The sequence below is a fragment of the Haliotis rubra genome, unplaced genomic scaffold, assembly GCF_003918875.1.
Source record: "Haliotis rubra isolate DU_JTF1 unplaced genomic scaffold, ASM391887v1 Scf673, whole genome shotgun sequence".
Lineage (NCBI taxonomy): Eukaryota > Metazoa > Mollusca > Gastropoda > Lepetellida > Haliotidae > Haliotis > Haliotis rubra.
Window position 1 is genome coordinate 376,100 of NW_025767383.1, and position 15,017 is coordinate 391,116.

Consider the following 15,017-nt stretch of genomic DNA (forward strand, 5'->3'; position numbering starts at 1 on the left):
GCAATCAACATTTGAGTCTGTATTCATTCATAGTGCAGGTGGTAAGGAAACATCAGTGTACAACGGTGATATTTCGTGTAAAACTGTGATTTTTGTGACAAAGTAAGAATTTGTGTAATGTACACAAGAATGGATGTGACATAAAAAGAACAAGGTCAGGTGAGGGAAACTTTCTGGACCACAGGAATTGACAAATATAACATCTGTCCAAAAAGACAATTCAAATAACTCATAGCAGCATATTTTCTAAAGACTTTCAAGTTTTGAATTTATAACAGAGGCATGACCAAACTGTATGCATACGTAAACAGTTGTTGTTTTGAGAGCATCAAAACCTTTATCAGAAGCAAGTTCTTGATTCAAGCTTAATTTTTAGGCAATAATTCTGAAACAGTTCCATTTTTTCTTCAAGAAGATTGAAAAAAAAAAATGTTAAAATTCCAAAAATTTACAACTGTTTTACCAACCCAAAAATGTCAGTTCTATTGGGCTGAAACAAACCCTCAACAGCTTCCCATCCTATCTCAAAAACATGTAGAGCAGCAGTGATTCATAGTGGTGGTCCGATTAATTGAAATAATCGAAGATTGGTCGCAGTGACTAAACGACCAAGCAATCGATCATGTTCTCTCATAATCAAACACAAACAATTCTGGAACACTTGTTTTCATAAACAATATTTTTCACAAGGTTGGTTTTGTCTGTTACATTTCATAAGCACAACAAGCTCGTTTCAAGTCATGATTGAATTTATCTTAAAGACTCCAAGAAATTTATGTTCCTGACATACTAGTCATCCTTTAAAGATGTGAAATTTTGCCAAAAAGCCCAAAAGAACTACATGTTTTTTCCATATTTTTATGTGCATTAACAATTTTCATAAATGACGCTAACCAATTTTTTTCGATGATTGATCGGTTGTAATAAACCAATCATCAATTATGAGATTTTAACCAATTCCCAACACTAGTGATTCATCACTGTAAACACTCAATGACATGGTGGTCGTTAAACAGCTGAACAAGACTAGAAGTTTTGTTAACGAGCATACTGGGTACCATATAAAAAATGAAAATCTAAACAGCATTAAGAGAAATTTGCATGCTCTATTTCCAACCCACCCTCCTACAAACTGCAAGCTTTAAGCATAAGATATTAAACACTGAGTATAGAATATCACTAAAATTGATATGGATTCTAAAAGATTGTTTGCTCGTTTGTTTCTTGTTAAAAGTCGCGACTCGGCAGTATTCCAGCTGTATGAAGTTTGTAAATAATCAAGTCTGGACCACACAATCAAGTGACTGATTTTTGAAGCCACAATGAAAACTCTTGGTGTACAATGACATGCCCCCATGTCAACAAGCACTACGACTATCGTAAGTATTGGAGTTATGGCCCCTTAGAGCTGTGGATACTGTGAATGAGTGCCCTACTTGTAATAAGGTATGACAATAAATGCTGGTTCTTCATATTGCTGATATGTTCATCTGACAATACAATTTAAACACGATAAAGGCATTTCATTGAGGATTACTTTCGATAGTAACAGGAAAGAAAAGGCTTTGAGAAAAAGACATTATTTACAAGCAACAACATTGAACTATCTTCTAGCACTGACAATGAGAAGGAAAATGAGTGCACACACTTGAACATGCACAACCACTTCCGCACCAACACACGCCTCCTGCACACACAACTGCACCGCATGCACACTCAACAACTTACCCGGGTGGAAACACTGCGACTATAACCTGGGGACTTTGGAGGAAAAACACAAATGTTGATGTAACAATGCATGCAGGAGACAACGGTTGCATTCTAGGATTTGGGAGATTGGGGAGGGCATCGCTTGGGACCATTTGCAAATAGCAATCTTAGTGCTATGATTATCACAAGTCTATGTTTAAGCAAGGTAGTTACGATCGTTGAAGCACTAAGATCACTTTTTGTAAAGTGGGTCCATGGACCCATTTGAGAACTGATTGTAGGTAACTCCCATACTTTAACTCAGACTTACGACAGTCGTAGCGCTACGATCGCTGAGTGAAACTGGCCCCTGGACTGTAAAACCAATAAAATACATAGCAAGCACTGTTTACATAAGAAATAGCACTAAAGGCTTTTTTCCAAACTAAGTGCCCTTGGAAGGGGGAAAAGTACTTATGTTCAAAATAAGAGCTTTTATTCAAGTTCTTGTTTACTTATCATCACTGTGAGGTATTTTAACATGTAGATGAATCCCTGAGCAGACAGCTGGTAAATGCATTCAGGAATGAAGGTTGATTTACAGGGCATCGGGGAGATGGATGAGGACATGGAGGACGATAGATGAGCACATGGAGGAGATGGATGAGGACATACAGGACATTGGGGAGATGGATGAGGACATGGAGGACATGGGGAGATAGATGAGGACATGGAGGAGATGGATGAGGACATGGAGGAGATGGATGAGGACATACAGAACATTGGGGGAGATGGATGAGGACATGGAGGAGATGGATGAGGACATGGAGGAGATGGATGAGGACATACAGGACATTGGGAGATGGATGAGGACATGGAGGACATGGGGAGATAGATGAGGACATGGAGGAGATGGATGAGGACATGGGGGAGATGGATGAGGACATGGAGGAGATGGATGAGGACATGGAGGAGATGGATGAGGACATGGAGGAGATGGATGAGGACATGGGGAGATGGATGAGGACATGGAGGAGATGGATGAGGACATACAGGACATTGGGAGATGGATGAGGACATGGAGGACATGGGGAGATAGATGAGGACATGGAGGAGATGGATGAGGACATGGAGGAGATGGATGAGGACATACAGGGCATGGGGGAGATGGATGAGGACATGGGGAGATAGATGAGGACATGGAGGAGATGGATGAGGACATGGAGGACATGGGGAGATGGATGAGGACATGGGGGAGATAGGATGGACATGGAGGGAGATGGAGACATGGGGAGATGGATGAGGACATGGAGGGATAGATGACATGGGGGAGATGGATGAGGACATGGGGGAGATGGATGAGGACATGGGGGGAGATGGATGAGGACATGGAGAAGATGGATGAGGAGGAGAGGACATGGAGGAGATGAATGAGCACATGGGGAGATGGATGAGGACATGGAGGAGATGGATGAGGACATACAGGACATAGGAGGATGGATGGGGATAGATGGAGGACATGGAGGAGATAGATGAGGACATGGAGGAGATGGATGAGGACATGGAAGACATGGGGGAGATGGGTGAGGACATGGGGAGATGGATGAGCACATGGAGGAGATAGATGAGGACATGGAGGAGATGGATGAGGACATACAGGACATGGAGGAGATAGATGAGCACATGGGGAGATAGATGAGGACATGGAGGAGATGGATGAGGACATGAGGACATGGAGGAGATGGATGAGATGAGGAGGACATGGGGAGATGAGATGACACATGGAGGAGATGGATGAGGACATACAGGACATGGAGGAGATGGATGAGGACATGGAGGAGATGGATGAGGACATACAGGACATGGAGGAGATGGATGAGGACATGGGAGAGGATGGGGAGATGGATGAGGACACAGGGGAGATGGATGGAGGACATGGAGGAGATGGATGAGGACATACAAGACATGGAGGAGGATGACACATGGAGGGAGATGGATGAGGACATACAGGACATGGAGGAGATAGATGAGCACATGGAGGAGATAGATGAGCACATGGAGGAGATGGATGAGGACATGGAAGACATGGGGGAGATGGGTGAGGACATGGAGGACACGGAGCACATGGAGGAGATGGATGAGGACATACAGGACATGGAGGAGATAGATGAGGACATGGAGGAGATGGATGAGGACATGGAGGACATGGCGGAGATGGGTGAGGACATGGAGGACATGCCTGAGATGGGTGAGGACATGGAGGACACGGAGGACATGGGAGGAGATGGATGTGGACATGGTGTGCAGTCCTGGAACAGCATGCAAATACAACATGGCCAACTCTCATCTCTGCATCATTACACAGCATGCAGCCAAATAACATAATCAATCTTGTGCAATACACTTGCACCAGTTGCATAAAACATGCACAGAAATCTCTGCACCCCCACAATGCATGCTGAACAATCTCTACACAAAACCATATTGTAAAATTATTTAATATCCCACATGGCAACCAATGTGCAGAAAATGAAACATTGCTACAAGGATACCATATCATTCATGGAATAAAACAGAACGCTACCCATGCCACCAGAGCTGCACACTGGGAAACAATGCCCCATGCGGAGTTGTGGGTACATACCGCCATAGATTTGAGATACCGAGTTCTTTGGAGGACATATTCAATCTGGGTTATGAGGAAAACATAGTTAACGGAAATATTTCACCCATAATGAGATAACGAATGTCAAGTTTCACTAAGTATTCTTCAAATGCCACATAACATTTTGACTGTTCATAAAGTTACTGAGTGTTATACACGACAGTCAGCAATATTCCAGCTGCATCACAATGGCCTGCAAGCAGCCAAAGTTTGACCAGGCAAGCCACTGAGTGAGAGCATGAGCAATGACGAGGTTGTCACACCACAATGACATACAGTTCACCAAGTCAAAGCACCTCATCATCCAATTCCCTTTGGTTGCCTCTCTTGACAAGCATGGAAAACTTGGAACCAACTCCTAGAATCCCAGCCGGAGTTTCATCACATCAACGTAAATACTATCAAACACGCACGCATTGGCAGTAACATTTTTCAGTGCAATATATCAAAGAGGGCTAGGATGGAATAATTTGAACCAACAACAGCAAATTTCATCGAGAACAAAATACAAAAACAACAACAGTTGATCCTGACCACTGACAATCAACACAGAATATTTCCTCACGATAAGAAGGGTTCAAGAAACAAAACATATTTAGCCTCTTACATATCAAATACACTCCTGACCAATGCCACATGATTATAGAATTGTGGGAAATAAAGAAATACACCCTGGAGAGATTGTCTGCCAACAAGGGCACTCAAGTTCCACACTGAATGAGACTGTACAGTGAAAGAGAAGTTTTACTCATTCATATCCAGGTTCAGGGCTGGAGAAGAACAAGAAATGCCCATGACCTGCATAGTTTAACTCACCTGGTCTCTGTAGTCATCTGTGAGTTTCTCGCTCTGCCTCAAGTTGTTCCTCAGTTGCAGCATCTCCTCTTCAGCCAGCTGGAACTTGCTCTCGATGTTAGCGATGGAAGACTGCAACACAGAGTGTGAGTCAGCACAGTATTTCATTGTTTACCTAGTCTGGAAAACTATAGTGTTTCTGAACAGTAAATGATGGATATGTCAGTAAAACCCACCAGGACCATCATGAGAGTCTGTTATCACTGTTTCTCGTGTTCTTAATTCTCCATGTAAGTAATGACACTTGTAATCCTACACCTGGGTAAGGCTGTAACGATTCACTCGCATATTGGATGAATCGAACCATAGCCCTTCATGAATTCAATTCGTTATTTGTGGTCATCAGAACCGAATATTCATGAATATTTACAATTTTTAAGGGAGTGTGTTTTACTTGAACCCTTATGTCCTTTTTCAAAATGAGATATGCAAGAATGCATTATGTACTAGCCTTGTAGTAGCGCAAGTCATGTTAGTTTGCCAAGGCCGCACATGGTACTGTCATCTATAACTATTACATACCAAATTTGAGTGTCATGAGATGACTGGTTATTGCTGTGACAAATTAACACTGTCAACATGGGCATTCAATATTGTGCATCAGTCACTTAACTACAATATTGTATTCGTGAATAATTATTCGTATTCGGTACCCAATATTCGTGATACGTATCATATTCGCAACATAGTGTATTCGTTACAGCCCTACACCTGGGTGTCGGATGTTTCTCAAAATACGAAAACTGTTACCAAAGATCTGCTGAGTAGCAACTGTCTGGGTAGATTTCTAAGCATTGAAATGCAATGGACTAAATATAACTAAGAATGATTGTTTGTTGAGAACACATATTCATAGGGACTACATATCTGAAATCATTGTCTTAAGTATCCCCAGTTAACCCTTCAAGTAGTTTGGAGGAGTTGGTGAAGATGTCTAGGTAAAGAAGGGGAGACACTGGGTCAACTCTAGGACATCAGGTCCAGAAAAATGACAATATTCCCTCACCTTTAATCTTTCATTCTCCAGCTTGAGATTTGACAGTTCGGATGTTTTCTCGTGGAGTCTGACCGTGACAGTGTCTGAGTTGGACCGAGCACTCTCCTCCACCTTGTCTACAAGGTACTCCAGCTCACTGATCCGTCTACAACAGAGTATGGCCAGTCCAGAATCCATAGACCTCACCAAACTGACTACAACACACTGAACATCCAGTAACTAACACACAGTACAAAACCACTCACTCACCGATCTGACTACAACACACAGTACAACCCTCACTCACCGATCTGACTACAACATAGTACAACCACTCACTCACCAATCGGACAACACACAGTACAACCACTCACTCACCGATCTGACTAAAACACAGTACAACCACTCACTCACCGATCTGACTACAACACACAGTACAACCACTCACTCACCGATCTGACTACAACACAGTACAACCACTCACTCACCGATCTGACTACAACACACAGTACAACCACTCACTCACCGATCTGACTACAACACAGTACAACCACTCACTCACCGATCTGACTACAACACAGTACAACCACTCACTCACCGATCTGACTACAACACACAGCACAACCACTCACTCACCGATCTGACTACAACACAGTACAACCACTCACTCACCGATCTGACTACAACACAGTACAACCACTCACTCACCATTCCGACAACACACAGTACAACTACTCACTCACCGATCTGACTACAACACAGTACAACCACTCACTCACCAATCTGACTACAACACACAGCACAACCACTCACTCACCGATCTGACTACAACACAGTACAACCACTCACTCACCGATCTGACTACAACACAGTACAACCACTCACTCACCAATCCGACAACACACAGTACAACCACTCACTCACCGATCTGACTACAACACAGTACAACCACTCACTCACCGATCTGACTACAACACACAGTACAACCACTCACTCACCGATCTGACTACAACACAGTACAACCACTCACCGATCTGACTACAACACACAGCACAACCACTCACTCACCGATCTGACTACAACACAGTACAACCACTCACTCACCGATCTGACTACAACACAGTACAACCACTCACTCACCGATCTGACTACAACACACAGCACAACCACTCACTCACCGATCTGACTACAACACACAGTACAACCACTCACTCACCGATCTGACTACAACACACAGTACAACCACTCACTCACCGATCTGACTACAACACAGTACAACCACTCACTCACCGATCTGACTACAACACAGTACAACCACTCACTCACCGATCTGACTACAACACACAGTACAACCACTCACTCACCATTCCGACAACACACAGTACAACTACTCACTCACCGATCTGACTACAACACACAGTACAACCACTCACTCACCAATCTGACTACAACACACAGCACAACCACTCACTCACCGATCTGACTACACAACACAGTACAACCCACTCACTCACCGATCTGACTAGAACACACAGTATAACCACTCACTTACCGATCTGGACTACAAACCGATCTGACTACAACACACAGTACAACCACTCACTCACCAATCTGACTACAACACACAGTACAACCACTCACTCACCGATCTGACTACAACACAGTACAACCACTCACTCACCGATCTGACTAGAACACACAGTATAACCACTCACTCACCGATCTGACTACAACACACAGTACAACCACTCACTCACCAATCTGACTACAACACACAGTACAACCACTCACTCACCGATCTGACTACAACACACAGTACAACCACTCACTCACCCGACTGACTACAACACAGTACAACCACGACTGACTACAACACAGTACAACCACTCACTCACGATCTGACTACAACACAGTACAACCACTCACTCACCGATCTGACTACAACACACAGTACAACCACTCACTCACCGATCTGACTACAACACACAGTACAACCACTCACTCACCGATCTGACTACAACACACAGTACAACCACTCACTCACCGATCTGACTACAACACACAGTACAACCACTCACTCACCGATCTGACTACAACACAGTACAACCACTCACTCACCGATCTGACTACACAACACAGTACAACCACTCACTCACCGATCTGACTACAACACAGTACAACCACTCACTCACCGATCTGACTACAACACACAGTACAACCACTCACTCACCGATCTGACTACAACACAGTACAACCACTCACTCACCGATCTGACTACACACACAGTACAACCACTCACTCACCGATCTGACTACAACACACAGTACAACCACTCACTCACCGATCTGACTACAACACACAGTACAACCACTCACTCACCGATCTGACTACAACACACAGTACAACCACTCACCGATCTGACTAGAACACCGATAACCACTGACTACACAACACAGTACAACCACTCACTCACCGATCTGACTACAACACACAGTACAACCACTCACTCTGACTACAACACACGATCTGACTACAACACACAGTACAACCACTCACTCACCGATCTGACTACAACACACAGTACAACCACTCACTCACCGATCTGACTACAACACACAGTACAACCACTCACAACTGACTACAACACACAGTACAACAACTCACAACTACAACACATAGAACATCCAGTAACTGATCCAATTACAACAGTTGCAAAATTGGTTGCAAATCATTAATGTTGTTTGGATATGAAATGCTTACACAATTTTTGCAATACCTTTTGAACAGATTTGAATCTTAAGGCTTGATAATTACATTAATCAATATTACTGAAAAAGATTAATTATTGTTAACTTTTTCAAAACAGCTATATTCCTCCCTGTCGCTCCTCAAAACAAGGGGAAGAAACTGTACACAAACACATAATGTTGTTTGAAATTTGCATCACATATGTTTTCACAACAATGATAGATTATGAACACTATTGACAATAATACATTGTCATATCCCTATCAACAAAGTACAAACACAGAACACACAACTGGAACACCCTGACAGTTTGATAAATCATTACAGTCCTACTTGTCAGAGTGTTATACAGATGTACAGGACAGTTGTATACAACATGCAGTCAGCAACATTCCAGCTGCATCATGTCATCAACCTGCCCTGACAACCAGGGCCTCGTTTTCACAAAGCTCTCAGTAAGCCTAAGATTTGCCCTCAAGCATTCGTACCTCCTATGTTATAGTATAGGAGATACGAATGCTATGAGAAAAGTTACGAGATCTTAGGCTTACGAGAGCTTTGTGAAACGAGGCCCTGGTCAGTTTCCCCCAGATCACAATCTGAATTTTCAAAACAAAACCTTCTGGTTTACAGTGAAATACTGTTGTGTTCGAGGGACCTATGTTAACACTTCGTGTTATTCTCTGTTCCACTGAACTGAAGAATGATAAAGAAAGGAGGAATATGCAGGGACAACAGTTTTACTTTGAGACGGAAGTCTGAAACTTCAACATAAATTGATAGAAACTGCCTACAGTTTGATGACTCTCAGCTTTCAAAGCAAGGTCTAATACCATTGTGACAGACGTATTAGCATTGTGACGTCATAACTGTAAACCATTATGGCATCGAACGTCCAGCATCACACGATGTTATTACACAATGTGAAATAATATTGTAGATTTATTAAACAGTGATATCTTCAATGGGTGAGTAATAAAATAGTTTATTATGCAAGCATATTTTTCCGGCTACCTGATTGGTCTAGAGGCGGTCACGTGACCGTCGACAGAAAAGCATATTGACTCCAACCCAGGTCCGACCAAAAGTCATATTGACCTGAGTTACTATGACGTCAAGCTATGACGTCATTTATTGTTTACATGTCACAGTATTGTTGACATAACGTTATTGCTTTGTAGTGAAAATAAAATTACTTTTCTTGACTAAATGGACATGTTTTGGATTTAAGAAGCTTTTTTTCGGTAATTACATAATAAAACAATTATAGACTGGCGAATTCGGTCAATACCTGTTCTTATGGACCCGCAAACAGCAATATTGACCTCAGACTTTGTCCTCGGTCAATATTACCTTTTGCGGGTCCATAAAAACAGGTATTGACCTCATCACCAGTCTGTAATTGTATAATAATATTTCCAGTTGAAACTTTCTGTCATGGTTGCCATGGTTACAATATTCCTTTAATAAGAAACAAGGAATCATGTTCCAAGCTGGCATATACAAAAAGTATATTTAAATATCAAGAACATTAGGACAGGTAAGTTGAAATGTTAATGAAGTGACTTCACTCGAACCACACGGAACAGTTGCAGGTTAGATCACAGCAAACTAATCAGAAAGATACACACCCAAGCCTACAATATGTCAACAGAAGAGGGTAACATTAAAGCTTTAAAGATAAAGGCAAAATGGAGTGAGACAGTTTCTCTTGTACAAATATGAGTTAAACTTCATGGAACTAAATAAAAATTACTTGAAAAAAAGGTAATGCAACACGACAATAAATTAAATATTTCACACAGGTTACATTCCTAAATCATGTCAACTGACCAAATTATATTCACTGCATTTTTCACATCAACTTTCTCAGATCGCCAAACTTACGTTTTTAAAGCTGTGTTTTCTGCCTGGGCTTGCGCCCGTTCCTTGGATAGTTTTTCAATGTTGATAGTGACATGATCAAGCTCAGATTTTAAATCAGTTACTTGAGTCTCTCTCTCCATAAGCTGAGCATTGAGGCAATCTAAAGCATCCTCGACGCGCTCTGCTCGCTGCTTCTGGGCTCTGCACAAATAAGGAGTGCTCATGCAATAACTGGCGAGCAGTGCTCGTAAGGCTGCTAATCGACACATGTGATATTCCTGGTACTCGAGCTTTTGTACAGCAAGCATGTACTATTATATCTGTCAACAGTCTCACTTCTTGATCATTATCATACTCATGAAGGTTGTCTTTGACTGTACATCTAAAACTTGATGAAGATAATCACATACAATATCTGGGAGTCTGCCAATGTCGTTTCTTGTTTTACACCTTTGATTGGTAAATACGCATGACTGTCAGAATCAAAATACAAAATTCATTAAGAAATATTGATTTCAAATTAAAACCACTAATTTTTTTAACAAAATATTTTTGGGAAACATTTCTATCATTTTGGAGCATTTTTCATTTCTTTTACGCTATTTATATTGGATATTCCAAAAGGTTTATACCAACAACAAACAAATCTGAAGTTGCCCAAACATGCTAAATACAGAATTTGCCATTAATATTTATGCCTCATGATTTTCTTGAATCAATAATGAAGCATGTTTGGTCTTTGTTTTCAAAATATTAATCTGTATTAGAATATGCCATAAAATCATTGCTGCAAAGGTGCACCCTTCTACGCTGCTGCCATCCCTGGAAGACTGCTCATTTGCAAGCCCCTGATATTGATGTTCCCATCAAACCTACTATCAATTACTTGGATGCCACTCTCTGTCAATATCTCACAAGTCAGTTTAACCCAGAATGAAATTTGATCCCCAATCCAAACAAAGGATGCATGAGTTTGGGATCTAATCAGATACAAGTGTTCTGTAAGGATTCAGCTTCACTACACCCAACTCAATTTGTCAAAATGAATTTCAAGTTTCAATATATTCCTTATCATCTCTGTTGTTTATTCCAAACAGAAGAAACAGCACATCAATGGCTAAGGTTACATGATAGTACAGTCTGCTTGGTCCAGATGCCATAATGCTCAGAAACAAAAACTGTAGACATAACTACAACACAGAGTGGCTTCTATTTTTTCCATTTGGAACCTCCCATTCACATTCATTTTCAGGACATCAGTTACAGAGATCCAAATGCTTGGCCTGCCCTTTCTTAAAATTCAACCTCATGAGTAACTGGTGGTTTAAAAGTTCACCTGACAGACTATATAACACCTGACAGACTATATAACACCTGACAGACTATATTCAGAATTTATGTTAGATATTGACAAAGACAGGTCCCTACTTCAGCAGATGTAATACATGACTCCCAATCTTGACTTGTAAGTGTATTTGTTATACATGAAAGGAATACCATCACAGGGTGATTCTTGCATGTTAGTGATGCTTACAGTGACAGCAGAATGAAATAAGCTTCCCGAGACACTAGAAATATCACATGTTCAGAATAGACAAAGAAAAGAAGGTAATATGAAAAAAGAAGACAGCTGTGACTCAAGTGTAATCAGTTTGTGCTAAATAAACCAGGAGTTGACATCAGGAAGTACATTCAAACACACCACAGCTCATTTGAGACAAAGGTTTAAGTACCATAACTATGTTTGGGAAGAAAGCATTTTGTTTCAAATTGTTACGAATTTGGGGATTAGCAGAATTGAAACCAGCTCTGAACAACTTATTCAAGACTAAAATTTTCCAAACTGTGGGAGTAATTAGGGCTGGCTATAGTGACTGAAACTAAATATCGATCGATTATTTTATCGAACACAATTTCATCGATTATCATTTTAAAAAATTATATTTATGATATTTCTGGTCATCAAACATTTTAGCCAGAGCTAGTAGTAATGTACAATTGCAAGAAAAAATGAAGTAAATTTTGAACTGATTGGCTAGAAGATGACAGTCAACAAGTCCAGACACAGGAAGATTTACACTGCAGTCTCAACTCACACAATCAAGATATAGCGGGTTTCTAACATATTTTACATGTTCTAAGAGCTCAGAAAAGACAAAAACAATCAATGAATAGAATATTGTTGACTACAGAAATAGAGACTATGTTGTACAAGGACATTTGTCATTTACCTCCCCATGACCATGAGCCTTTCACTTACAACTATGTGCTTTGAAATTAGTCTGATTCTGACTAGAAGTGTGCAAATGTAAATCAAATATGGAAGTGCCAAAAGAACATGTAAACTTTGAGGAAAGATGTGGCAAAAATGGCCAAGACTTTGTTCAACTTAGTCTAATGTCAAGCGCCAAGTCCCCTTCTAACAGTGCCGACAACTGGTAGCAGTCTAAAACCTGCACTCACCATGTACCGTAATCTCATGACAAATGTCCCCTGATAATCCCTGTACTCATTTCCCCTCCAACAATGTTTCCTGATAAGCCCTATCCCAAGCCCCTCTCTAACAATGTTTCCTGATAACCCCCATCCCCAGAAACAATGTTTCCTGATAACCCCTATCCCATCCCCACTAACAATGTTTCCTGATAACCCCTGTCCCCAGTCCCCACTAACAATGTTTCCTGATAACATCCCAAGTCCCTATCCCTAACAATGTTTCCTGATGTTTCCCCCACTAACAATGTTTCCTGATAACCCCCCATCCCCCAATGTTTCCTGATAACTAACAATGTTTCCTGATAACACCTGTCCCCAGTCCTGCCACTAACAATGTTTCCTGATAACCCCTGTCCCCAGTCCCCCATTAACAATGTTTCCTGATAACACCCCTGTCCCCACTAACAATGTTTCCTGATAAGCCCTGTCCCCAGTCCCCACATTAACAATGTTTCCTGATAACTAACCCTGTAACCCCTGTCCCCACTAACAATGTTTCCTGATAACCCCTGGCCCCAGTCCCAGACTAACAATGTTTCCTGATAACCCTATCCCCCCTAACAATGTCCCCCAAGTCCCCACTAACAATGTTTCCTGATAACACCTGTCCCCAGTCCCCACTAACAATGTTTCCTGATAACCCGTCCCCCCACTAACAATGTTTCCTGATGATAACACCTGTCCCCAGTCCTGATAACCCTGTCCCCACTAACAATGTTTCCTGATAACCCCTGTCCTCAGTCCCCATTAACAATGTTTCCTGATAACCCCGTCCCCACTAACAATGTTTCCTGATAACCCCTGTCCCCAGTTCCCCACTAACAATGTTTCCTGATAACCCCTGTCCCCACTAACAATGTTTCCTGATAACCCCTGTCCCCACTAACAATGTTTCCTGATAACACCTGTCCCCACTAACAATGTTTCCTGATAACACCTGTCCCTGATAGTCCCCACTAACAATGTTTCCTGATAACCCCTGTCCCCAGTCCCCACTAACAATGTTTCCTGATAACCCCTGTCCCCACTAACAATGTTTCCTGATAATCCCTGTCCCCACTAACAATGTTTCCTGATAACCACCAATGTTTCCTGATAACCCTGACCCCACTAACAATGTTTCCTGATAACCCCTGTCCCCACTAACAATGTTTCCTGATACCACCTGTCCCCACTAACAATGTTTCCTGATAACACCTGTCCCCAGTCCCCACAATAGTCCCCACTAACAATAATGCTTCCTGATAACACCTGTCCCCTGATAACCCCTGTCCCCACTAACAATGTTTCCTGATAACACCTGTCACTAACAGTCCCCCACTAACAATGTTTCCTGATACCACCTGTCCCCACTAACAATGTTTCCTGATAACACCTGTCCCCAGTCCCCCACTAGCAATGCTTCCTGATAACACCTGTCCCCAGTCCCCCACTAGCAATGCTTCCTGATAACACCTGTCCCCAGTCCCCAACTAACAATGTTTCCTGATACCACCTGTCCCCACTAACAATGTTTCCTGGTATCACCTGTCCCCAGTCCCCCACTAGCAATGCTTCCTGATAACACCTGTCCCCAGTCCCCCACTAGCAATGCTTCCTGATAACACCTGTCCCCAGTCCCCAACTAACAATGTTTCCTGATACCACCTGTCCCCACTAACAATGTTTCCTGGTATCACCTGTCCCCAGTCCCCCACTAGCAATGCTTCCTGATAACACCTG

General features: G+C 41.9%; 1 protein-coding gene across 1 annotated transcript in view; it reads right to left on the reverse strand.

Annotated features, from left to right (window-relative positions):
- The window catches only part of LOC124257787 (outer dense fiber protein 2-like), a 37,689-nt gene that overhangs the window by 10,417 nt on the left and 12,255 nt on the right, over nt 1-15,017 (reverse strand). The window contains 4 exon segments of the mRNA XM_046691927.1: nt 4,334-4,378; nt 5,171-5,281; nt 6,216-6,351; nt 10,821-11,000. Of these exon segments, the coding sequence (XP_046547883.1) occupies nt 4,334-4,378; nt 5,171-5,281; nt 6,216-6,351; nt 10,821-11,000 (472 nt within the window).